Source organism: Eublepharis macularius, chromosome 7 (genome assembly GCF_028583425.1).
Source record: "Eublepharis macularius isolate TG4126 chromosome 7, MPM_Emac_v1.0, whole genome shotgun sequence".
NCBI classification, from domain to species: Eukaryota; Metazoa; Chordata; class Lepidosauria; order Squamata; family Eublepharidae; genus Eublepharis; species Eublepharis macularius.
In genome coordinates this window covers 86,410,024-86,437,970 of record NC_072796.1, presented here as the reverse complement: position 1 = coordinate 86,437,970, position 27,947 = coordinate 86,410,024, and the positions used below count along the sequence as shown (strand labels likewise).

Genomic DNA, 27,947 nt, shown 5'->3' with positions numbered 1-27,947 from the left:
AGTGCAACCCCATCTAGAACATGAGAAAACCAATTTCCTGGTTCAGACCTCCCCACTAGCAGTAGCACCTCCATTTTGTCAGGATTAAGTTTCAGCTTGTTAGCTCTCATCCATTCCAAACCTGCTTCCAGGCACCTGTCCGTGGTTGCCATGGCTTTCTTGGGATCTGTTGGCGGCGCAAGATAGAGCCATCACCTGCAAATTGGTGGTAACTAACCCAAATCTCTGGATGACTTCTCCCAGCAGCTTTACATAGAAGTTGAAAAGCATGGATGGCAAGATGGAATTTTGAGGCACTCCGTAGGCCAGAGGCCAAGGGGCAGAAAGATACCATGACTGATGGTACCAAAAGCTGCCAAGATGTCTGTGACAATTAATAGGGTCATATCCCCCTGTCTATTTGTCAGTGCAGGTCATCTACCAAGGTGACTAAGGCTGTTTCAGTCCCATGACCAGACCTGAAACTACATGCATTTTGCATGCTTTAGAGGTTAATGGAGTCCAGATCTTCAACACAAGCTGTAACTCATGACTCACTATCACAAGCAGGTAAGAAAAATGTGTAGTTTGAGCAAATCTGATCCTATCCAAGTATATCTGAAGTGGCACATTAATCACTTGTTCAGCACCCCCTTCCCCAAACAAAGGACAGTGGATAGACGTGATACATAGTCAGCGGCTTCTAAAGAAAAAAGCACATGTCATCCACCAGGGTGATCAAGACCCATAAGCAGGCCTGAAATCAGATTAGAATGGATCCAAACAATCCATTTAATTCAGGAATCTCTAAAATTGCCCATCGACCACTCAACAAATCAGTCTGCTCAAGAATAGTACATCTAAGACAGGACAGCAGTAATTCAACTCTCCTAGGTCCAGAGTAAATGTCCTTAGAAGTAGACCACTCCTGCTTCAAGGCCCCCTGAAGAGACCTAAGGCTTGCCCTCTTAGCCTGGGCAGAGTGTTGCCATGAGGGCACCCTGCTCCTCTCTTTCAGCACTTAAAACTTTTTTTGACGCTGCCTCCTGGAAAGAACGAAGGAAGCGCTTGGGGCCATCAGAGGCAGAACTTTAGCCTCCTATGCTGCTCCCTTCTTCAGGAATGGCGGACTGAGGGCCACGACAAGTGGATTTGTTGTATCTCGTGGTTTGTTTTCTCATTCTGTAAACAGCTTCAAGTATGCGCGGAGTACCCAAATAAATATCCAGATAAAAGTACCCAAATAAAGAGATAAGAGTACACCATACGTACAATGCAGAGAGCTACTTGCGTTCGTATGAGGCGGCCAAAACAAAAAGAGGACTTCTGAGACACCAAAACGACCACAATACCAAACCAAATACACGTTAGTCTGTAGATAACGCGAGAACAAGACATGCAACTATTAATTCTATAAAACCGGGCTTGTCAGTTCCTAAGTAACTCCCCCAGAAGAACCGTTGCTTCTTTCCAGCCTCGTAGGAGCCTCCGTCTTCATCTGGGAGCAGCAGCGCCTAGTGGGAACTGGCGGCTCCTCCTCCTTGCCTTTTGTCCGGAAGTTCTTCCTCCTCCATCCGCCATGCCGCTCTACCTGCGTTTTCCTCTCTATAGTTTGCTCTCTCGCACCCCCCCCCCCCGCTGCTCATCCGGCCTGTGACTTACCCGGCATGCATTGCGGCGCAAGAGAGTGACGATAATAACAAACAGCGGCGGCCGGGTTGGACTAAGCGAGCAGGGCCCGAGGAGCAACCGGCTCCCCTCCTCCGCGTCGTGGCCGGCGCTCCGCCGCCCTATCTGGCCAGCGTCTTCCGTCTTTCTCGTTGTCCTGTCCGGCCTGAAGCTGCCCTGTAGAACCGCAGCGAGGAGGAGGAGGAGGAGCTTCTGCCGCGGCCCCGCCGGGCACCAGCGCGGGATGGTGCGCGGGGCCGCCCAGCTGTTGCTGCGGTCTCCTGCAGGTGAGTGGAGCGGGGGAGGAGAGGCCAGGCGCCGAGCGAGTGAACCGCTCGCGGGGGGTGCTGCGGTGGCCAGCGGGGCGACCAGCGCCTGCCCTTCTCTGCGCGGGGCGGGGGAGGTGAAGTCTTTATATATAGGTGTATATAGGTGTGTGTCTCCTCAGGGACTCCGCGAGTGGAGAGGCTGGACGCTGGGGGTGGGTAGCAGGGTGGAAACCTCCGAATGTGCGTCTCCTTCGGGGCCAGGCAGCGAGCCCGGCTGTCTTCCCGAAGTTAACTCCGAGGGGGATGACTCAGCCCATCTGCGCTTGGGCGGCCCCGCCTACAGCACCTTGTTATTAAGAGCCGGCGCCGTGGATCTGGCCGCCTCCTTCGCCCAGTGCTGCGGGGTGGTTTCCCTACACAAGAAGGAAGAGCTTCCCATCCCCCTCCCGTCCTTCCTGTCTTTTTTCCTGGGGGGGGGAGGGGGGCGTGTATAAGCCCATATGTAAATATTCAGTCGCACCTGCTTCATGTTTGTGTTCTGCCAAAGTTAGACGGGCTTGTCCTAAATTGACTTCGCGTGTTTGGGCCAAGGCCTCTTATTGGGTTACTTCAGCACGGACTCAAACTAAGAATGCTTTTGTTTGCATGCTCACTTGCGTTGACAGGGTGCGCTGTCTCACTTCTAATAATGCTGTGACCTGTTATAGATACCTAAAATAATTAAAAGGTCATTTGGCAGGGAAACACTGGGGAATAGGTGCTGGTTTATGTGTTTGCAACTCAATTCAAAATAGTTACATCATTTTCTCTGGAACTAATGTAGGTGAAAATAAATGGACTTAAGTGATATGTAGGCTATTTTCAATTATGACATAAAGGCTAAATGACTATAATGATTACAATAGCAATGTTAAATGTGGATTCTGTAATATTTCGTTTCTGCCGAAAAGTAGAAGGATTACTGAAGCACCTTTCATCATGTGGGGCATTGTAATTGTTAAGGTAGTCCTGTCATAAGCTTTGGGAAGCCCTGTTAACTTAGGTGTCCTCAGCTTTCAGACTTTGATGTGTGTGTAGAACTCCACCAGAGAGATACTGAATACTTTTTGTGAAGAATGCTTGAGAAGGTCATTATTGAAGATTAAAAGTACAATCTTACAAGTTTTTACATGCTATCATTTGATGAACAAATTATAAATGCATATTACTAATGAGTTGTATTAGATTTTCATAGTAAAGAAATGGTGAATTAAGGTTTTTATTCTTTGTCTAGAAATCTGTTCTCTCTAGAAATCTCCATTTCTGTTGTGCCACGATACCATGGATCCTTTCCACAGGAAAAAATAACGTATTTTTCTAGTATATGTATTACTAACATCTTTAACAAAGTCTGTAGTATGTTTATGGTATTTTTAAAGAGTTCCTTATTATAGTATTTTTCTTAATGTAGTATATAATAAGGTATAGCAGTTGAATAGCCAACTGCTCTTTCTGAAGTTATACTAGCAGCAGTGAACTTTCTAGGTATATTAAATGGCATTTAAATACAGTATTGCTTGTGTGTGTTTGGGGGGGGGTCATGATTGCACTTTATATAGCTTATGGATGAGACCCTGATTTTGAGGCTCTTTAATTCTTCATAATTGCTTAAAGGAGTTACTAATACTGCTATTAAGATATAAATGTTCCAGGTGTTCATAGAATTAACATGAAATATACAGATATTTAACTATGTAGTATACTGTAATATCTTTTGGATTAATATTTTTATCTGAATAGTGTTCAAAATCTTGACATGTATTTGTCTGTGTTCAAATACTTGTTTAGTGAAAAATTCCAGCATAGCCATATGGGAAGCTACTCCTCCATATTAGTGTTCTCTACTCCATTGTTGCATATGCTATCCATGGTAGTGGGTGTAAACATCTGATGAATTTATATGCTCCTGAATTGTGATTTCCTTTTTTAATTTACATATTAATTCTTATACTGTATGCAACATGCATAGTTTAGAATCTTTTTGCTAATGGCAATGGGAGAGTTTGCAGTGATAAGTAGAATCTAAACGGTCTGGAGAAAGGAGAAATTACATCCCCATATTTAAGAATTCTTGTATCTTATTTGTACAGTGTATCATTCTCTTTGACCTGTTAATCCTCACAGAGATCTTGTATGTAGGCTCATATTGGGCTGCATGTTGCATATATCATGTCAAGTCAAAATGTGACTTCCCAGCTATGTTCGCCTTCATTGTACTATGGTTCCCGTATTTGTGTTCTTGCCCAGAAGAACAGCATTAATAAAATAGTTGATATTTTGGGATTAAAATGTTTAAAGTTTGTAGGCTTTAGAATTATTATTTTTTTAGTTTGCTAGTGTTGAAGTATTAGCTATAGACGTGAACATTTTCAAATGTTTAAGGTATCTTGTCCTGGTGCCTGTAGGTGTTCAATTTCCTGACATTTTAAAGCCAGGGAATATTTTTGGGGTGGGGAAACCCACATTCTGGGGAGGGGATTGTATATACTCCATAACCTTTGCCTACTTTTCTCTTTTAACAACATAAAATGCACCGTCTATCACTTATCATATAAAATTATACTACTTTGCATATTTATGAAATTTAAAAATATAAATGCCTTAATTTTATATGAATGATTGTTTTACTTAAATAGCTGTATACCACTTTTATTCCCCGTGGGATCCAAACCGGCCTACATCATTAAACCCTCTGAGGTAGATTGGGGTGAGAGAAATTGACGGTTTCAGGGTCACCCAGAAAGCTTCCTTGAAGTGGGGATTTGAACCTGGGTCTCTCAGTTCCCCATTCCATCATCACACCAGGATGGCTTTCTTGCTAATATAGTCAGTATAGGAGAGGGAGCTGTGAACTGCACCCTATGTTGCCCTAGACATGCATTTTAGTTTTTGCCTTCTGAGAAAGGAAGGGGAAAAAAGCTGAAAGTAGAAAACAAACATTTTGTAGTAAACAAAATATATTATTTCAGAAAAACAGTCTTGTATTTTCACAATAAGGGTAGCAGCATATTTGAATACAGGGTTTATAACATCTAAAAACTGAACTCCTCAGTAGGGTATCATAATAAACATAATAGCATATAAATTGTGGACAAAATTTTAAACAATATACATACCCTTGAAAGTAGATCTTATATTCTTACTGTATACATAGAGATTATAGTTATATAATGCTGCACATTACATAAAAATGTTCATAATATATTATTTTGAGTGAGTAAATTCTTGTCTTAAAAATCATTTCACTAATTCCAAATTTAAAAAATGTATCATTGGAATCTTTTCCTGTGTTCCCCCAAATGTGCATGTCTTCCATTGAAAAAAACTTGAAAAGTCTTCAGGAATAAACAGGTTTCTTTTTTCAGGCCTTAATGACTCTATAGGTGCCTGAATTTTTTCCAGTTCTGCTTAAGTTTTAATTGCTGCTATGAAATATGTTAAAGGAAACTTCAGTAGCTGCATAAGAGTAGCACAAAAATGAAAAGTGAAAACCTCTGTATATAAAGAGTGATGTCTGAAGATATGGAAGTCAAGAGATCTCATTCAAGATTTAAAATAACAGTTCCTTATTAGCATGTGTTGGTTGAATGTGAAAGTCCACCTGCTGCATTTTTCTAAGAGTAGGTATGGAATCCTGATCAATTCCCAATATTTTGGACTTACCCAGAAATACTCTCTTCTTTTTACTCCCTGATAGAAATAGTGTATGATCTTAAGGTAAAGCCTGTACTGGAAAATATACTAACTAATATTGTATAGCTACTTGGTTTGCTCACTGTTTGCAGCTAATACACTTTGCTCAGTCTTTTTATGGCATCAAAATTCAAGTCATGGGGTGAACTACTGGTAGAAGTGAATGGGGAAATACAAGACGTGAAATATAAACATGAAATTATGTGATAGTAGTAGAAGGGGAGTGCTAAATAAGTGGTTGTGGGGCGACATGATGGTAAGCTTGTAACTTCTGACTTCACCTACTTTCTCAAGTTAATTCTGCTACTTAATATAGGATACAGAAAATGTTTCAAAGTTAGTATAATTCAATATTATGCATTCTGTTTAATTATTCTAGAAAGTTAAGTGTGAAGTTTTTATATTTACAAAACAAATATACCATTAAACAAAAGAAGAGCAGCTTGTCAGGGTAATTTTAAGATGGCAGCATCTATATCTAAATTTACACTGACATAACTAGAGGAGATTCTGTACTCAAAGGAGCAAGGTCAAAAGCATAATAATAATGGCAGGCAAAACAGTAATAGACATTTCCATAGCATAACTTGCAGTTTCTGTTGCCATGTGTCAATTCCAGTGTCATTCCAAACTATACCCCCACATTAACCATACATCCCAGACATCAGTCAACATGTGGCAACTAGGGAAACCGAGATATGATGTCACAGAAACCATCTCTCACCAAGTGTTGCTTGGAAAAGGCTATAAAATTCCTATAGATCCAGGTATAGGAAGAGCAATTACTGCCTCAAGCTGGTATAACAATGTTTTTAACTTCCTGAGAGTGTCCGACTCCAGACATAACTAGCAAAGAGCTGTTTTTGACAGAGGGAATGCCAATGTCAATCAGGGAAAGGTTGCATTCCATTGAGCTGATTGTACAGAAGTCAGATGGCAGCATGGCCCTGTAATTAGTACACTTGCCTGTGTACTAGGTAGTAGGCATTCTAAGAGAGAGGATTTCCGTTCTGTTGTGATTCCAATGATTCTATATAGGCAGTGTGCACATTGCCAGAAATACTATTTGTGTTTTAGTATGAGATGCCTTGAAAGCCCCGTGCTGGGATAAGTCAGTTGAAATTTGTCAACACACACATATTAGTTTGAGGGGCGGGGAGGTATTTTGCACAGGAATAGTGGTCACATAGACAAGGAAGAATGCACATTACAAGAACAAATGCACAAAAACATGATGCTATGACTTGGTTGGTGACTCTGAAGAATAAATCAGTGTAGTGGGGATCAGGAAATGATGGATCAGATAACCCTCTTAGGAGATAAAAATGTAGCAATGCCTAATTTCAAGGTGTCTTTAGACTTTAGATGGAACAGCGACTTTAGATGGAAAAAGGCATGAGCATCAAAACTATAGTCCATAAACCACTGCTGACCCACAGATCCTTTTCATCCAGCACTCAAAACCTGCCATGAACCGAGATCAATTTTGTGTGCCCCTGACAGCTTGTCCAGAAGTAACCACAGGCATGCCTATAGTTACATGGAGCTGGCACAACACATGTCTAGTTACTTATATTAAAATGGTACCCCATTTTATATGCCCTACAACAGCTGTGGCAGAAATGGGGCAGATCTGGTCCAGCAAATATAATATAGCCCTTGGACCAAAACTTTGAACATCCCTGGAAAAAGGAAAGATTCCAAAGCAGAACTCAAAGCATTCCAGTCCAGTGCGGTCGGCACTGCTGATACTTCTAGATCTTACAGCAGCAGTCAGTATCGTTGATCATGATCTCTTGACCCACTGTCTCACTGATGTGGGGATTTGCGGGACAGCCCTGCAATGGCCGAGCTTCCTCTGCGGTCGGGGACAGAGGGTGGCACTTGGGGAACAGATGTCCGCCCGCCATTTGGTATGTGGCGTCCCTTGGGGTGATTCTTTCCCTGATGCTGTTTAACATCTCTATATGTGCCCCTTGCCCAGGTAGTCCAGGTTGTCACCACTATGCGGATGACAACCTGCTCTATCTGTTGATGGACAGCCAGTCTGATTTTGCTCTGGATTCCTTGGTCAAGGATCTTGAGGCCGTAACAGCATGGCTATGTCAGAGTTGCGTGAAATTGAATCCCCTGAAGACGAAAGTTCTGTCTCTGGGTCGTGGGGCAATGGAGCTGGGGACCTGGCTCCCAACCCTCAACGGGGTATAATTGAAGTCTTCGTTGATGGTGAGAAGCCTCGGCGTGACTCTGAATGCCACACTTTCAATGGAGTCCCAGGTCAGACTGTTGTCAGGTCTGCCTTTTTCATCTCTGGCAGGCCAGGCAACTAGCGCCCTATCTCTTGCCCTGGGACCTGGCCACAGTAGTCCATGCAACGGTCACCTCCAGGCTAGACTACTGCAACTAACTGTACTCTGGGCTGTCCTTGGACCTGACCTGGAAGCTGCAGCTGGTCCAGAACACAGCAGCATATGTTCTTATGGGAACGCCAATTTGAGCGCACCTCCATCCTGTGCTGTGCCAGCTGCACTGGCTTCCAGTGGAGTTCCAGATCCAGTTTAAGGTGTTAACCTTGGTTGATGGACTGGGACTACATACCTGCGGGACCATCTCTCCCATTATGTCCTCTGCAGGGCACTGTGCTCAGCAGACAGACAACTCCTGGTGGTCCCGAGGGACATCCATTTGGCCTTGACCAGAGCCACGGCTTTTTCTTCCCCGACCCCAGTCTGATGGAATGCTCTCCCGCTGGAAATTCATTCCCTGCGGTATCTATTACAGTTCCACCAAGCCTTTGGCTGAGGACCAGCAGGTGTCCCCCCCCCTTACTCCATCTAAGACTACCAACTCTTCTGTGACTGCCTTTAGCCATGTGTTCTGCCCATATACTCTGGCTTATATGCAGGTTTCTGACTGTTTATCTAAAGCAGCCTATGTATAAGGCGCCAGAACAATTTTAATGACTGTTTTAAGATTTCTATTGATTTTATAGTTAATGATTAATTGATTGTATTTTATGGATGATGTGAGCTGCCCTGAGCCCATTTGTGGGGAGGGCAGGTTATAAATCAAATTCAATCAATCAATAAGTCAATCAATAATGTATACATTTATATATATCTGTCAATTGAATATAATGCTTCATGCATATGATAAAGTGGATTCTTGCTCACAAAAACATATACCAGGACCTATACCTATAAAAGAATAGGATTCAAGTTAAAATAGGTATCTTACCTCATCCTGCCCCATTTACTCCTTTTACATCATCATGATTATGGTGTCATAGTTAGTATGTAGCTGACATAGGTATTCTATTACAATGTTTCTACCATGTCATGTGTTCACTACACTAGTGTAGGATATTTAGTTAAATAGTAAAGAGTCCAGTAGCACCGTTAAAACTAACCGACTTTACTGTAACATAAGCTTTCGAGAACCACTTCGTCAGATGCATGAATGAAGACAACTGTGGTTCTCGAAAGTTTATGCTACACTAAAGTTGGTTAGTCTTAAAGGTGCTACTGGACCCTTTACTATTTTGCTACTGCAGACTAACATGGCTAACTCCTCTGGATCTATGATATTTAATTGTAATCCTGTCTCTTTTCTAAGCAGCATAATTCAAGGATTAAATGGTTAATCATAAACCTAATAGCTATTGGTGGTAGGGGTGTCCAATTCGGTAATCAAATTACCGAACCCCCCCCCAAAACATACCTGTTTCGGTTTGTTTCAGTATTACAGAAACGTTTCATGATTACCGAAACATTTCGGCAATACCGAAACAGCGATTACCGAAACGTTTCGGTATGTTTTGGTAATCGTTTCGGTATTTTGGCTTGTTTCGGTAATGCATTTCAATGGGAAAAGCCTCCCCCAGGCTTCCCTGAAGCCTGGGGGAGGCATTTTCCCACAGAATCAAGCCAAACTTGGCGAGGACCTTCCTCTAACTTTTCTGTAACAACTCCCCAAGTTTCAGACAGATTGGACTTTGGGGGGCCATGTTATGGCCCCCCAAACCAGGTCCCCCTTATCCTCACCTAAAAAGGGAAAGGTTTTCGCTTGCTGCTGCTAATCTCTTATTTTGTGCTTGCTGCTGCTGATCTTCATAATTTCCTATGGGGAAAAAATGAAGAGGCAGGCTTGTCTTGCCAGGGGTGGCATTTTGCATGCAAAATGCCCCCAACCCTCAGGGGCCCTTCTCCCACCTTTCCTCCCACCCCCCACCAAGGCTCAGCCAGCTCCCACTTGGGGGGGCATTTCATGGCCTCCCAAAGTAGGTGCTCTCAGCCCCCAAAGTCCACCCCCTACAGCCCCACACATACCCAATTCCCCCCCAGCTGCCACATACAGACCCATATCCCCACATTAGCCCCTCACAGACCCAAATCCACCCCCAGTAGCCCCACACCCATAACCCCAGGAACAGGCTGGCCAGCCCTCCCCCTTTGTTCCCTATGCTGAGAACTTCTAAACTCTCTTTCCCAGGGCAATTCTGCACAGCCCAGGGGTGCCACAATGGTGGGCACACTTCTGAGTGCCAGCTTGTCCCTGTGAAAGAGCACATGAACCACAGACACCCTCCCTCAAATCCCACCACCACCTACAGAGATGGCTGGCCAGCCAGTCCCATTGTTCCCTATGATGGGAACCAACTGCACAACAAAGAATAAAACACAAACAACACAGAATAAAGTTTTTTAAAAAATTATTTTCTCCCTTTCAAAGTACAAGTAGGCAAAGCATTATGACACATTACACCAGCAGTCCCCCACAAAGAAAAATAACACAACTCACTTAACATCAGAGAATCACAAAAGCACAATTCCTGTCAAAAACACTTTATTTCTTGAACAGCTGTAGGTTACATAGCAGGGGGGCACACCAAAGGGCATGGCAGCACTATCTTACACAAAAATAACACAACTCACTTCACATTAAAGAGTAACCCAAAAAAATTGCTGTCAAAAGCACTTTATTTCTTTAACTGCTTTAGGTTTCACAGTAGGAAGGCACAACAGGGCGTAAAAGCAGTCTACTACACAAAAATAACACAACTCACTTCACATCAGAGAATCACCCAAACACAATTGCTGTCAAAAACGGTGAAGGGGGTTGTATTATTTTAAAAATGCTTTGTATTCATTCCATTGCATTATAATTCTCTGACATCACCCTGATTACCCAGATGGGAATGATCAAGTATTGTAGTTGCTAGTTTAATCGGGAACTGTATCTAAAAGGTATGCTGTTTCTGTACTTGGCAATAGGTATCGTGGCTAATGGCCATTGATATGCCTGCTTTCCATTAATTTGTCTTTGCAGTTTCCAGCAAGTCTGGGGAAAGTTTTTGCTTGAATTACTCAGGAGTTCCTAAGGGCTTGATTTTTTTAAGTGCGGTGCTTGATGGAGTTATGGATATGACACAAAGCACGTGCCTGTATGAACCCTTGACTACCTTTTTTAGCCATTTTTTTTTGCTTCTCTTATACAAACAAAATGTAGAATTTCTTTTTATTTTGACCTCATATCTACAGTTAATGTAATCCACCTCTTCTGTCACACTAGTCTTGTCATGTGTACTCTATTTCTATTGGCTTATTTTTCCAACCAATACACACTCCTCGTTCTTACATTTTATACACTTTATGGCCTTGCCTCCTTTTGCTATTATGCTTCCCTGACTTCCTGACTGCTTGCTCCTTGTGTGTGAACCTTGACTGTGGTGCTCATGTTCCTGATCTGAGGATGTCTTCAGATAGCTTTTTTTTTTTTTTTAGTTTTAGGTGCAGAAGTTGATACTGATCACTGTGAGACTGTGCTATTCCCCTGAGTGAAACTTCAGTTGGTACAGAATGAAGCAGTTAGGATGTTGACTGGAGCGGATTGTAGGGACCATATATTTCCAGTCTTGGCCCAACTACACTGGCTTCCAGTCTGTTTTTAGGCACAATTCAGGATGTTAATGTTGACCTTAAAAGTCCTATACATCTTGGAACCAGCATGCCCAAAGGACTGCCTACTCCCCTGTGAACCTACTCAATCACTGTGGTCATCTTCTGAGGCCCTGCTTTGGGTACCCTGCCCTCTGAGATTAGACAGGTGGCAACCCAATAAAAGGCCTCTTTAATCATGGTATCAAGACACTTATATTCTGTCCTCGAGAAGACCCATTAGTCCTTACTACAGATGGGCATGAACCGGGAAAATTCTGAACCATGCGGTTCGTGGTTCATTGGGTTTCACAAACCATGAACTTTCACAAACTTGCCCCAGTTCGTGAACTAGCTTGTTCGGTTCATGAAAATGTCACTTCTGGGTCAGCAGAAGGTCAACAGAAAGCCCATCCCCTCCCCTGTTGCCTAGAAAACATTGTTTGGCACCAGGCTGTCTGCAGTGATGAACCAAATATGAACCAAATGGACCAGGCTAAAATTTGTTACTGTTTGTAAGAAATGAGCTTCCATGAACCTTCCAAGTTCGTGACGAACTTCGTTTTGGATTTCAGTCCGTGCCTGCCTCTAGTCCCTACTGTTGCTGTCTTCAACCAGCAGGTGAAGATATCCTTGTTCCATCTGGCATTCGCTCAGTGATTTCTCCTTGCTTTGCATTTTATTTTTTACATTCTTTATATGTATATTTCAGCATTGGTTTTAATTCTTTGAAATATATTTTTGTCTGCTTTTAATGGTTTTTAAGACAAACTTATGTGTATTTTAAATTGGTGTGCCTCCTTGGTGGCCCTAATGAAGACAAAAAATGAAGGGTATAAATTTTGTAACTAATAAATTATGATTATAGGTATAATTAGGAGGGCAGTCTGGTATATTATGTGATTTATTATGTGAAAGCTTGGATTTTGCACTTCAGTATTGGAAAATTAGTTCTGTTCTCACTCTGCTAAAATAGTTACATAATATTTTCAGCATTTAACTGTGGTCAGTTCCCTGTTCTTCTGTGCCACCCCTGCTTATCCATCTGATACAGATTGTGCTCTTTCTGGATGTGGACTGTGGAATTCTTGTGCTTGTTCTGTACAGCACCAGGTACACCTTGGCACTAATAAATGTGCTTTGAAGTGCAGTTCTATCATGTACAGTAAATCTGAATCTTCATAGGTAACCAATTACAACATTCTTTTTTCCCATCCTGCTTACAGGTTTGTGATGCCCCGTGTTTAATTAAAAAATTGTTTTCTTGCCAAAGTCAAATGAGGAAAAGAAGAGGTTTTGCAGTCCAGCCACTTTTAAAGACCGTTGTACCTCCATGCAGTACCTGAAGGTAACTCCCCTTCCCCTCCCAGAAGTAAGGATTTCAAGTTAAGGGTTGTAACATATGCTTCAAAACTGCTGTTTTATTGTGTTTTTATTTTTTATTTTGTGGGTTTTGTCATAATTCTTTCTAAGTTGTTAGTGATCTGATGCCTTTTATTTAAAACAAACAATGAAACCCTATCTCCTGAATATTCAAACAGGGCAGTGCTTAACACCAGTAATCACTCAAGTTTTTAAAATAGGATTTAAGTTGAAGAATTACGTAATACCTCATAGTGTGCCCATGGGGAAAAATTGTTTTGAGAAGCACAGTTGATTTTCTTGTAGCATCAGGTTTGCAAAATAAGATAAATATTTGTTGAAATGATGGGGTACCAATTTATGGTTTCTGCCATTGATTTTATTCATTTCATTAAGTCATTTTGCTGTGAATCCTTCAAAAGTATTGTTTGTTGTAACATTTGCAGCAATTCTTTAAAAAATTCTGCCTTAAATCTGTTCATTAGTATATGAAAAATAGCAGTTATTTAAATCAGTGCTAAGATGATACACTTTAACTAGAATTAAATTAGAATGTTACTTTGGTACTGTGAAAAATTCTGATAAGGTGGATGGTTATAGTTGAAAGAGGAAGAGAACCCTTCTGTTCCTTTCTACCACACTTTCCTCTATTCTGGTGCATTCTCTTTCTACTCAAAATGAAATATGGTACAGTAGGATGGGTTGTGGTTGCCTCACTAAGTAAATAGAATAATACACAAAAAACTTTACCGTAACTGGCAAAACCCACCTGTTCCCATATGATCCCTGTTTTATTCTGTAGAAATCTTGCTCTGTATGCCCCTGTCTTCAGAGGAAGGTGCGTGGTTGCAAGAAATAACATTAACCCAACACTCGCACCCCGACTTTGTAATACCCTCCCCTCCCCATGCACCATCAGCTTTGTTTTCTTTTAGCCAGTGCTTAAATATTATTTGCTCAAGTCTTTGGTAGCATTTGATTTCTGTTTAATTTGTTATGATTGCAAAAAGGAGAGATGTCGAAAAACGAGTCAACAGACCGTATAGAACAGCTTCAATTGTATTTGTGATAGAGGCACAAAAAAGCCTTGGGCAAAGAAAACAAAGGGAGAGCGCCCGGATTTCACGGCTGCTCTCAACAGCAATTAAGCGAGGACAAAACAACAAAGGGAGAGTACTCAAATTTCTCAGCTACTCCCAAATAAAGTGCCCCGACTTGGCGGCTGCTTTCAACAGGAATTAGGTAAGGAGAACAGAAAGCAAGGGGAGAGCACTGGGGTTTCTTGGCTACTCCCGACGGGAAAATGGCAACGGGCTTGCCAAAATTAAGCTTCTTCAGCAGCCAAAATCATAAATTCCTGGAATTTCAGGAATTTATGATTTTGGCTGCTGAAGAAGCTTAATTTTCTGCGAAACGGGATAAAGTATAGCCTGGCAAGCCCGTTGCCATTTTCCCGTCGGGAGTAGCCGAGAAACCCCAGTGCTCTCCCCTTGCTTTCTGTTCTCCTTACCTAATTCCTGTTGAAAGCAGCCGCCAAGTCGGGGCGCTTTATTTGGGAGTAGCTGAGAAATTTGAGTATTCTCCCTTTGTTGTTTTGTCCTCGCTTAATTGCTGTTGAGAACAGCCGTGAAATCCGGGCGCTCTCCCTTTGTGTTCTTTGCCCAAGGCTTATTTGTGCCTCTATCACAAATACAATTGAAGCTGTTCTATACGGTCTGTTGACTCGTTTTTCGACGTCTCTCCTTTTTGCTGTTTTGGACCGTTCCCCTCTTTTTTCTCCTAATTCGTTATGATTGACTGCTACTTCTGTTTTATTTTACTTTGTTTTATTATAATAGATTGTTAAAATTTTTTGATTGTAAGTCACTATTTTTAGGAGCTCTGTGGTGCGGATAGAAGAATATTGGCCTACTTTGTGCTTTTGTAAGGACTGGTGGAAATAATGTAGTATGTGCATTATTACCATACTAGAAACAAAGCCCGTTGTGGGGAAAAATACAACGGGCTCTAGAAAGGGGAGAGCGGGCAGGCCGGCATTCCCTCCTCCTCCATCACTGATCCCGGCAGGTGAAGGAGTGGGGTGGGCATTGCTACCCATTCCACACCTGATCTCAGCAACATGAAGGGGTAGTTGGCTTTGCTACATGCTGCACATCTGATACAGGCCAGGTAAAGGGTGGCAGGCATTGCCACCTGCTCCACTCCTGATTCCAGCCAGGTGAAGGGAAAATGGGCATTGCCTTCTGCTCTGCACCTGATTACAGCTAGATGAAGAGGGGCAGGCATTGCTACCTGCTCCAAGCCTGATCCCAGCTGGGTGAAGGGGGGTGGGCATTGCCACCAGTTCCTTGCTGGATGAAGGGAGGAGCGAGCACTACCTTCTGTGCCTCGTCTGATCTCGACAGGTGAAGGCAGGTGGTAGGCTTTGCTATGTGCTCTGCTCCTGATCCTAACTGGGTGAAGGGGGTGCGGGCATTGCCACCTTCTCTGCTTCTGCAGGTTGAAGGGGGGCAGAGATTGCTGCCTGCTTGGCTCCTGATTCTGACAGGGTGAAGATAGGGTGGGCATTGCCGCCTGCTCAGTGCCTTATTCCAGTAGGTTGAAGGGGGCGGGCATTTCCACCTGCTCCACTTTGTGTCCCGGCTGGGAGAAGGGAATTGCCTCCTGCTCTGTGCCTGAACCACCCAGGTGAAGGCACTGGGCAGGCATTGGCACCTGCTCCACTCCTGATCCCAGCTGGGTGAAGGGGGCATGCATTGCCATCTGCTCTGCTCCTGATCCCAGCTGGGTGAAGGGGGTAGGCATTGCCTCTTGCTCCGCTCGTAATACCAGCTGGATTACAGCAGGGGTGGGCATTGCCACTTGCTCTGCTCCTAATGCTAGTTGTGATAAGGAGGGGGTGGGCATTGCCACCTGCTTCGCTCCTAATACCAGCTGGGTTAAGGTGGGCAGTGGGCATTGCCACCTGCTGCGCTCCTAATACCAGTTGAGTTAAGGTGGGTGTGTATGCATTGCCACCTGCTCCACTCCTGATCCCAGCTGGCTTAAGGGGAGCAGGCATTGCCACCTGCTCCACTCCTAATACCAGCTGGGTTAAGGTGGGGGTGGGCATTGCCATCTCCTCCGCTCCTAATACCAGCTGGATTAAGACCTGGAGTGGACATTGCCACCTTCTCTGCTCCTGATTCTAGCTCACTGAAGGGGGGCGGGCATTGCCTGTTACGCTCTTAATACCACCTTAGTTAAGGTAGGGGTGGGCATTGCCACCTGTTACGCTCCTAATATCTACTGTGTTAAGATGGGGATGGGCATTGCCACCTTCTCCACTCCTAATACCAGCTGGCTTAAGGTGGAGAGTGGACATATCTACCTACTCTGCTCATGATCTTAGCTGTGTGAAGGGGGAGCATTGGCACCTGCTCCACTCCTAATATCAGCTGGTTTAAGGAGGGGGTGGGCATTGCCACCTGCTCTGCTCCTAATACCAGCTGGGTTAAGGCGGGGGCGGGCATTGCCACCTGCTCCACTCCTAATACCAGCTGCCTGAAGGGGGTGAGCATTGCCACCTGCTCCTAATACCAGCTGGGTTAAGGTGGTGGTGAACATTGCCACCTGTTCCAATCCTAATACCAGTTGGCTGAAGGAAGAGTGGGCATTGCTACCTGCTCTGCTCCTAATATCAGCTGGGTTAAGGTGGGGGGTGGGCATTGACACCTGCTCCGCACCTAATACCAGCCGGGTTAAGGCGCATGGAGGGCATTGCCATCTGCTCTGCTCCTGTTCCCTGCCCGGGCTTCCCACCATGGCATGTTTTCTGGAGCAATATGGTGAGTTACCTGGGCTGTGGCAGCGCCCTCTGGTGGTGCACCAGGTTATAAAGTAAGTTGTCTGAAACGTGCTTACTCAATTATATAGTAAGATGCATTTTAAGTAGTATTATCAGTCAATTTTTGATATAGCCAAAGCTGTGGACCCTGAAATCCACAGACTGGAGCCATGAATAGACAAGGCAGAATTTTCTACAAACCTGAGAAATGCCTAGCTTTGCGGAAAGATCTGAAGTCTACTCCCCCCCACACACACACTGGGGTTAAAATCCCCCCAAATAGAAGCAGCTCTAAGAACTTGAAGAAACGAATACTATCAGTGGCATTTGCTAGGCAACCACAACAATATTGCCAGCCTTGGTTTCTGTCAGTAAAAGGCTGGGAGAAGAGGCAAGGCCCTTTCCAGTGCTCTTTTGGCCTTTGAGGGAGAACTCATTGGGACCAGGCCTGGCAGTAACCATTGGGAAACTTGCTGCTACCCTACTTTTCATTACTCATGCAGGCCTGGCTGCTTGCTGTTCACAGTAGCCACCCCTGAAAAGCCAGCATGGTATAGTGCCTAGACTTTAAGAATAAGATCCAGGAGACCCAAGTTTGAATCTCTACTCTGCTGTGGAAGCTCACTGGGCGACATTGGGACAGATATATTCTCAGCCTAAAATGGAGGAGGGGAGAATGATGTAAGCTGCTATGGGTCCCTATTGTGGAGAACCTTAAATATCATTTTAGCCAAAGATGGGGGGCAGAAGAAGAGTAGGTTGGTGGGTGGGAGAGAAAGGGAGAAAGAAGCAAAGAAACATGGAAATACATGGGTTGCTAGGAGGTGGGAAAGAGGAAATAATGTGGGGAGGGGGATACAGGGGAAAGTGAGGTGTCCCTTGCAAGTCCCTGTGGGTTTGCCACTGCACAATGGGCTATGGTTTTCCCAGTTAAAGGCTGCCAGGGAGAGGGAAGGAGGGAAAGCTGAAGATGGTGGTGGGGGGGCAGATAAAGGCAGGTTGGCTGTTGGGTGGGAAGGAGAGCAGAAAAGGAGAGAGGCTGTGAGGACTTAAAGGGAAGGGAAAGAGGAAATACTAGGTGAAGATTAACTAAGATGCCACTCACGAGTCTTTGTGTTCCCTCCACTTGTTACCCCCATTTTCATTAGAAAATTTTATACTTTAAATATGTTTCAGCCACAGCCGCAAGTCTATAGATGAGTGTTATGAGCACCTTTCTTTTTCAGTTAGATTTTTCCTTTAACCCTCTTCTTACACCCAGTGGGTAGATTGCTGCCGCCAGGAATTATATTCCAAAATAAGTAATTTAAATTTCCCTTTTAATAATGTGCCCAAGTGTCAGACTCCTTCGTGGGTCTATGTGGCCCTGAGGATAGAAATGGGATATAGGAATAACACATAATCTGGGATTTAAAAAAACAAAAACCAACTTGTATTTTTACAAGAAGCATATAGGTTTCATACTGTTAATTAAGCTTGATGGTTTCAAAGATAGTTATCAGTTCTTAAAGTTTCTCTTCATAAGCTCAGTCACACAGATTTTCATAATCTTTCTCTCTCAGACGCGCACACAGTTTGCCTGCTTCAGATAAATTCATCCCTCACTCAAATACATATCGACTTTCTCTCAGGCGCACACACAGTTTGCCTGCCAAAACCACAATATAGAATATACCAACAACAGAGAGAAACGCGGTAATACAAGAATACAAAACAAAAATTTACCCGTGTAAACTTACTAGCATATTCAAAGTTTTATTAATAACAATGTATAACCACATAACAGTATGTAGAAATTGATTATTGGACCATATAAATACTTAACACCAACCCCGCTCACAGTTAGAAAACCATTTACACTGGTGCTAACAAACCAGGCTCCCTCAACAATTGATAACAAAGCAGGATGAATGTACTCTCACAGGCACACACAGTTCAGGCTTCCAAACAGGTTTCCTTAAGTGAACTAGAATGAGAATCCACTCAGTCTTTCACACAGGTTTCCTGCTTTACCCAGATTCAGTATTTATCTCATAAATGAATAGACAACCTCAGCCTGCACACAGCTTGACTTCTTTGCCCAGGCGGAATTTTTTCTCTCCACTCAGTAACTAAAAACTGCAGTTCACTCCGCCCACACTCTCAATCACCAACAATTATCTCACTCACTCACCCCGCTCTTTTACCCCTATTCTTCATCTGTACCCCTATTCTTCATCTTGGTGTACCGCACCAAGCATTTAAACACACACACATTCTTAAAATCATTACAATGAGTGAAGGGCATAATCCAGTCCAGTGAATCTGTGCATGGAAAGGAGGGTATACATGCATGCAAATGGACTTGCAGAGTCAGTGGATGCAACTTGCATCCATCCGTCAGAGACAGCCACACACACAGAGCTTTGCGTAAACCATCAACATCTTCTGAAGGGTGTGGGTCTGTGCCAGTTCTTTTGTGTAGGTCATTCTTGGTCAGACTCCAACAAAAGCAAAGCCAGCTTTTGGGCATGTTTGTGGTGGTAGGGAGGAGGGAGAGGAGAGCTACTCCTTGTTATTGGCTGTTTTCATAATCCTGACTAGTAGACATGGATTCTTCATGCAATGCTCTAGAAATTGAGAAGCCAGGTAGTCTGGCTGTTGAGTAACCTTGTAAGTCTTGCAACTGCATTGCATGGCATACAGATCCCTGATCCCTGACAGACCCTGGAAGCAGCCATACTTCTTGGTAAGGACCCATAAATCATGTCATATATAAGTATTACTTCCATATTTCTTTAGTCAGTATTTGGTGCAGGGATAGAGCATCTAGATTTCTTGGTCCTTATGTGGAAACTTTGAATTATTTATTTATTTTCAATTCCTGTTCCACCCTCCCCGAACTGGCATGCTTGAAGTTGTGCTTTTAAGTTGACAATAATTTTATTGCTTTGATTTCTTTACAGTTCCTAAATAATATTCATAGAGTCAAAGGTATAAACTTCAGGAGCCAAAATAAGTCATCATGAAGTTATATGTATTTCTGGTCAACACTGGAACCACCCTCACCTTTGATACAGAACTTGCAGTACAAAAGTAAGCTATTCTTGTCTGGTATTTTGTGTGAAGTCTGTTGCTAGATTAAATCCAGCAAGATTAACTTAACCCTTTATCTCCAAATTGTTGTATAAGATATTGATATTTTTCAAACACTACACAAAAGCTATGAGACTGCACCAATAAGTACATTTAAACAGCAGTCAACTTCCTAGGGTTTGAAATGGCTGCTGGGGAGGAGAGAGAAAACTGAAAAGATCCAGAGTCATCAGTGCCTTCTGCTGATGGGTTGCTGGATCCATCCCAGCATCTGACATTGAAAATTAACACAAAACTTTTGTCTAAAGGCACTTTATAGGGATAATCTTACAAGTCTGAGATCATCAAAAGCTGTAGGGTAAATGCATTTCTCTGTTGTCTTTTACCTAGGTAATATATTGTAAATATTGCTAGGGCTTTGCTTGAGATTTTTTCATCTTCTGCCAGTAGCTTTTTAAGGCTCAGAAACTGAGACATTGTCTTCTGCTTCTCCTAAGAAGGCAAACAATAGCATGTCAGTGCTGTTGGAGAGACAAGATGTAGTCATTCCTTGCCACTAGTAAGTTTGGGGATCTGATTCTTAGCGTTGTCAATATTACGTCTTTAGAGATATATTATAAATGGTTTTTAACACTTTAGTAAAAGCTTCTATAAAATAGTAGTGGATGAAATTCACCCCTTTTTGTTGTCTTAGTGTTGCAGATCTTAAACAGGCAATTCAAACCAAGTACAAGATTGCTATTCAGCATCAAGTGTTGGTTGTCAATGGAGGAGAGTGTATGGCAGCCGACAGGAAAGTTTGTAGTTACAGTGCTGGAACGGTAAATATTCCTTTCCCTTTTCATTTTATTCCCTTAGAAGCTCATTGATTCATATATCTTGATCAACGGAAAATACTTATTCCTTATTTTTTTAATGCAAGGGCTAAAAGGACAGATATATTTTCCAACTGCTAAGGTAAATTTAGGATTATTGTCACTAAGCAAAAGAGCCAGGGTTTCTGAAGTATAAGGGGGATGGTTGGTTAATTAAAGGCTTATATTTTTGTAGAACCTACATTGGAGCAAAATAGGAGAAGATTTTGACTTGCTCAGTATTAGACTCATTGATTGACCATTGAGATGGGTTCCATTTCTCAGAGTCTCTTTAAATGAGTCCTCGTACATGAGAATGCTCAAGTGAAGGGAGATGCAATGCCAGCCGGGAAGCGTAGTTTAAAAAGACAGAGGCAAAGGCTCTGTTGATTTCCCTACTGTACAGAACTGGCAAAGATCATCTCCTGAAGGAGAGGTGAAGACAGCTTTAGGGGAGTCGAAGAGGAAATTAACAAACCCTCTGAGCAGAGATAGGTACACCAATCTCCGCTAATTTTGGTGGATGGCGGCATTCATCAAAAATTGATGCTGCATCATTTAAGTATAAATTGAACAAAAAAGATGCTAGCAAACATCCCTGAAGTACCCCGTTTTCCAAATTAAATGTATTTGTTAAGTTCCCCTCATACCCACATCATACTTGGGCAGTTAAACCCAAATATAATCACTGGATAAGTCCTAGTAGTCTTTTATCCATATTAGTTCAATTGAGTTTGTTCTACAATCTGCGACAATTTATAGAATCGAAGGCCCTCTTAATGTCAATAAAAGCTGCCTGTAATCGTCTTCCCTTAAAAGATGAAGTGATGAAGAACTAGGCAATGGTAATATGTTGAAGAACCCCGTCTAAATCCTAACTGTTCGTGCCCAAATAAAGTTTCTGATTCCATCCAATCCAAAAGCTTCTTCAATAGGTAAGAATATAGCTTTCCTAGAAAAGAAAGAAGTCTGATTGTTTGATAACAGGATGGATCACGTTCTAGAACCCTTTTTAAATATTGGAATAATAATGGAATATTTCCATAGATAAGGTCCACTGATGTTAATTTGGGTAAAAACTGGGGCCAAAACTGAAGCCCACCATTGTGGATCATTCTTAAATAGCTCATTAGGAATTAGATCAGAGCCTGGTGCTTTTCCTAGTTTTAATCCTTTGATAAGACAAATGACCTCCTTGGTTGATACCTCAGGCCAGAGTGTTGTTACATCAAGAGGAATAATAGACGATATAGTAGGCGCATCAGTATCGGAGTATATCTTCTTAAAATAACTTCCATGTAAGAGGGGCTATACGCATGGGATTTTGGAGATTGGATTTGTGGTGGTATTGACGATAGACCAAAAGACCTTATTATCATTGCTATTAATAGCTGAGATAAGAAGCCCCCATTCCTTATTAAGGGCCATCCGTTTCCTCATCTTGAGCAGTTCTCTGTATATTTTTTAACATTTTCATCAGCTCTGAACAGTAAATACTAATTTTGGTTTCATTCTTGTCAGTCTGGAATGAAAATGAAATAATAGATTTTATTTTAACACAGGATACAAACCCAATTTTTCTCTTCAACAAAGAAATGATCTTATGTGAGCGTCCTCCAGCTATTCCCAAAACTACATTTTCAGCAGAAAATGAGATGGAATTAAAAGTTGAAGAATCTCTTATGATGCCTGCAGTTTTTCATACAGTAGCTTCACGAACACAGCTTGCTGTGGTAAGCAATATCAGAATCTTTTAACAATTGGCTGCATTGAGCTCAGTTCAAATGTTATGTGAAACCATGATTTATTTTCATTATGGCTACTTTGTAAAGCTAGGATTAATTTTGTAGATTCATTGAAACCCTTGTTTGCCTTGACAAATGCTGGCTTTATCCATCAAGGAGACTCCTAGCAAGAAGCTAGAGAGTTTTTGATTTCAAGTTGCTCTGGCCAGGTTTCTCTGTAGCCCAGGAAGTGTGCAAAGTTGCATCAAGGAACAAGCCAGGATGTCTGAATTCATACGTCATGAGACACTGTAGTTTCTCATAACATGGTTAATAGGCCAAGTTCAAATACAGGTTTCAGATCCTAGTATGACAGATCCCAATTGACTGTATTTAGCAGGATATCCCACATTTGGATGATCGCCTAAACTATGCTTAAAACCATGGTTTCAGGTGATGATGTGTAGACTAAGTCACAGTGTGCTGAAGTCTGGAATAAAATAATCCAATATGTCACAGAATATAATGTTAACTCTGGCTAGCGATATAGTAAACTTATTTTGTATTTTGCATGGTGATTCCTCTTCATGGGGCAATATTTTTGACCATTCCAATAGTGACTCAAATGAGTTTGTCTGATACAAATTGAAGTACCCAATGTCGACTTAACAATGTCAGCAGTTGTATGATTTGTTGTTTAAACAATGACTGGGTGTTATAATGAGTGTTGTTATAGGAGGGAGAGCTACCTCCAGTGCCACTTTCCGTATTGAAAGTGGTCTTTCTGGCCTGTTTTAAGTCCTAGTAGGGAAGAAGGCAGATGCCTTTTCTCCTATTGTGCCTTTTCTCCATATAGTATAGTCATCATCATACTGGAGAGTCTTGTAAATAAAACACAAGGACTGTCTAGGTCAGAACTGTCTCTAATGCTTGGCAATCACCTGGTAAATGGAAATTTTACAAGCACTTAACAATCAAAGTATGATAGCTAGCCATCCCTTCTTGTTTCTCTCTGAGATACAATAACTGAAGGTATAATGCTTCTGAATATAGTAATTCAATTTTTAGCTTTCATGGCTAATACCTGTGAAAAGATCTGTCTATCAATTTATTTAATCTGTTTCTGAAGCCTTTTAAGCTAGTAGTCATAACATCCTGCGGCAATGAATTTCATAAGTTAATGATTTGCTGTAACAAAAAGTTCTTCCTTTTGTTCATCCGGAGCTTGCTGCCAGTCAGTGTCATTGGCTGACCCGGGTTCCTAAGCCTTTTAAGAGGATAATTACTCCGTACTGAATTAAGTCAGTTTATGGGGGAGATGAGCAACAAAACAGACAAGTGGGTAGTCTCTATTTTAAAAGATGTTTTTGTTGCATCAGATTAAATCTTGGGATTTCTCTGCTCTAGTGCCAAGGACTTTCGTTCATTGCATTTCATGTAAGTTCATTACTCATTCATTACAAAGTTGCAAAGGACAAATAGACAGAAATTTCCACCGGTGCTTTCCATTGCCCTTCCAGAGTTTGATAGATTCCCATATCTGGAAATGTGCTCTCTTAAGAGCAGGACATCAAGGGTTTTTACACTAGTGTGTACTTCAAGGCTACGTAATTGTAGCCAAGCTTAATGTAATGTGTTGTACGTAGCCCTCTGAACTTTGCACATAAGAGATCTTTTCTTTTTACAAATGTTAATTTGCTGTTCAGATTTGTTAAAAGGATTTTGTTGAGCTGTGAACAAAGAAACTCCCACTTTTAAAAACTGGGATGGATCTTGTAGTAAGAACTCCCTAGGGAAGTTCAGTGAGTGTGAACTATTGGCCAAAGCACAAATGGCTTGCCCACTGTAACTGAACTCTTCCTAAAAAAAGCCTGGGCAGTTCCTTTCTATTTCCCCTTTCATTCCCTCTCTCTATTCCCTTACCCCCAAATCTCTTACCTTTTCCTGATGTCATTTGAAAGAACAGAAAGAGCATTACTTTTGGAACTCTGGTGGCATTTTGTCCTATTTCTTGATAGTGTGCCCTTTGGCTAAAGGCCTTAACTCTTAAGAATAATATTTTTTCACACAATTAGTATTTATTAAAAGTTTGTGTTCAGTGTTCCATACTGCATCTTCTGACATTTTGTGTCAGTTTTGCAACAAGTATATACAAATGGCTTAAGAGTTAACCTATTCCTTTTTAATTTATTATGCAGGAAATGTATGAGATTGCCAAGAAGCTTTGTTCCTTCTGTGAAGGTCTTGTCCATGATGAACATCTTCAGCACCAAGGCTGGGCTGCCATAATGGCAAATTTGGAAGATTGCACATACTCCTACCAAAAGCTGCTTTTCAAGTTTGAAAATGCCTATTCAAGTTACCTGCAGTCCATAGATGATATTAAGCTGAAACTTACACAGTAGGTTTGCCATTAGACTCATCAATAAGAAGCTACCTCTACACAATCACTTTACTCAAAACTAAGGTTTTATGATTTTGTATATTTATAGTAAATCTTATTTTAACTCAGTAGTTCTGGTTTGTGGAGTTTGTATGCTAGTAGAAATAATAAATTAATTTTTATTAACTTTTAAGAGATGCAGTTTTTTATTAATCTTCTTCTTTTTTAAGAAATATTATACTTGGCAGATAACTCAGTTGTATTTCTGTGCCTACTGGGAGACCTCCAGGGAGAATACTGATTGCTCTGTGGTGGTCTGTAGGGGAATTGGAGGAGTGTCTTTTTTGAAGTGGGGGGGGGGGAGATTTAGATGCAACCCAGAGCTTTTAGGACATATACTTAAAGAATGGTGATAATTCGTTTTCAGTCATTCTGTAAACTTGTGAAAAATCTGAATTGATTTGTAAGTACGCACTTTGTAAAATGAGCATTCAGAAAGTACTGCAAAGATAGAATTTAGATATTACATCAATTTTTAAATGTCAGTTTAATATTTATGACATGTATTCCCTAATTTACATTAGTTACCCATCTGAAGTTATTAAGAGAGTTTCTCAGATACGTTGCTAGATAACGTTTATAAAACATTTTTGAAGAAATGCGGGCAAACCATTTTTCCAAAGGTTTGGGTATGTCAAAGACACATTTTTGTCAAACTGTGTTTTGAAGATGTAAGGTAAAAATGCTACACCCCCCCCCCCCGCCAAGGTCACTGGCCCAAAGTTCTGATGGTCAGAAGATGACAGTACCATTTTAAACATCTGTTTTCATCAGTATTCCCTGTTCATTAACACAATTAACACACCAATAAGGGGAATGTTTATTTTAATAAGGAGGGTGAGATTGAGTGAAAACGTTGACTCTATCCAATCCAAGTAGTTTCTATTAGCTTTTAAAATGACAATTATTTGTGAAGATACATAATCATATTATCAGTTTGTTTCTATTTTATACTTAATATTTTTGTGTGTGTTCTTTTTCTAAGTTTAGGGGCTGCTGTTTCCATAATGGCCAAGATCCCTCTGCTGGAGTGCCTAACCAGACATAGTTACAGGGAATGTTTAGAACGGCTAGATTCTTCTGCTGAACATGGAAGGTCAGAAAATGAAGACACTGAGAATGAGAAGTCAGCTGAAGTGGTGCTTTCTCCTGACATGTCCAGATTGAACAAACAATCGCTACTGACCTCATGTTGCAAATCAGTAGAACACTCAACCCTAGATTCCACAGTTCCTGAAAAAACGAATGAAAATAGGGAAGCCAGTCAAAATCCTTCAGTTGAGGACAGTGAAATGTCAGCAGAGCTGAAAGAGAGTGAGCTGCCTTCTTTCAATGTCTCCCTGTTAGACTGGATAAATGTTCAAGATAGACCTAATGACGTTGAATCCTTGGTCAGGAAATGTTTTGATTCTATGAACAGAGTAAGTTAACTCATTTAATAATTTCATGGCATCCGGTTCTGATATATTGAATTGTTGCTTTCAGTCTTGACATTTTAAGAAGATTTTTCTGTTAGTAATATAGTGAGAGTATCTTAGCTGGAACTTTGAATCAGGTTATCTGTTAGTCGTAGTGGTACCCCTCTCTATCCCTTTTTTCCTTGAAAAGAACAAACTCGTTCTTCTTGTGTCTTGCTAAGAAAGCAAAGTTAGAACGTTCATGAAGATAGACACTTTGCCCAGCATTGTCATTCATGGAGAGAAAGAAGCATCAAAATGAATCCCCCCCATTTCCCATAAACATCAGATGACTTTGTCATAATGGATGAGTTTTACAGAACAGCACTCTGCTTATGCAGTGGGGCTTTCCTATCCCATCCCCACCTTTTCAATGCAGTCCCTTATGAGTATGCTGTGGTGGTACAAGCTCCCTGTTCTTTTGGGCTTGTCTGTGGGTGGTTGAAAAATTCTGAGGCTAACTCAAGTCTCTGCTAGGCATCACCTCCTTCATAAGGGATCCAAAAAACAAACTAGATATCATCTGCTGCCTCTAGCAACTCTGAGATTATCTCCAGATAGACAGAGTTACACATCTAGTGCTCTGGATTTGTGTTACCATTTAGTGGCTCTGCTTAGTTGCCACAGCTCCCACTTCACTCCCACAAGCTAGTCTGGGGACAGTTTGTTGCAGCCTGAGCGGGCATGCTCTAGGGATGGCAGATTTACCTGCAGCCCTTCCCTGTTGCCATATTTTGGACAGTGTGAATGAATAGGTAGGGTGTGATTACAGAGATCAGGCTTAGAGCATTCCAAGGATAAGAAAGTTTAATAAATGAATTAAAAGAATATATATGGTCTGGTCATGCATTCAGGCTGAGCAGCAGTACAAAGAAAAGATGAAATATGCAGTGCCATTTTCCTGTGCTTGGTACTTACCCTAATTGATGTTTAGGTAAGACAGGCTAGTATTACTTGGAGTTGCAGTAGTTTAAAGTTCATCATTACCTTGGTTCTCATAATTGGAACTTTTCCTCAGTATTCCTTGACGTGTGGGTGAGATGCAGTCGCGATATAAAAGCTTAGTATTTCGTGGCTTGTTCCCATCCAAGGAGAAGAGCCATGTGGAAGAGATTCTTCTTATGTGTTTCCAGAAAACTTATAACCTCGTCTTGGGAGAATGACCTTGGAGTCATTCAGATCTTCCTGCCATACAGAGACATTTGGCTGATCCTTTAGCTGCAACATTCTAGCAAGGAGAGAGATGGTAAAACATGGTCATCTTTTGGTTAGACCCATTAGCATATATGCACTAAAATACTATGCTTGGGCTTGATAGCTCAACCCCTGGCCTCTCCTTTCTGCAAGCTATGAGTTTGCAGCTGTGTTTCAACTCACAAACAAAGCAGCCATAAGGGCTGAAATATTGGGGCAAGATTTCTCCACACATGCAGATATGCATGTCACTAGTAAACCTTTGGAATGGCATGAGGTGTTAAATTTTGTAGCTGGAGAGGAAATGGTAGAAACTGAGTCCTCCCTTATGTGAGCTGAAGTGCTGCCTGCTTGTGCAAGGGGCTCTCGTTCTCACTTATACATCCCACCAGCAAGTTTATTCTTAAATATGCAAATGTTAAGCTATT

At 41.8% G+C, this 27,947-nt stretch overlaps 1 protein-coding gene across 2 annotated transcripts in view; it reads left to right on the top strand.

The window, feature by feature from the left end:
* Positions 1-1,676: 1,676 nt before the first annotated feature.
* Positions 1,677-27,947, top strand: part of RB1CC1 (RB1 inducible coiled-coil 1) — a 102,467-nt gene continuing 76,196 nt past the window's right edge. For both annotated transcript variants that reach the window (XM_054984855.1, XM_054984854.1), the window contains exons 1-7: positions 1,677-1,934; positions 12,811-12,932; positions 19,718-19,847; positions 20,542-20,668; positions 22,264-22,434; positions 24,624-24,826; positions 25,854-26,289. In XM_054984855.1, the coding sequence (XP_054840830.1) occupies positions 19,777-19,847; positions 20,542-20,668; positions 22,264-22,434; positions 24,624-24,826; positions 25,854-26,289 (1,008 nt within the window). In that variant the 5' untranslated portion in view covers positions 1,677-1,934; positions 12,811-12,932; positions 19,718-19,776. The remainder of the gene's footprint in view (positions 1,935-12,810; positions 12,933-19,717; positions 19,848-20,541; positions 20,669-22,263; positions 22,435-24,623; positions 24,827-25,853; positions 26,290-27,947) is intronic.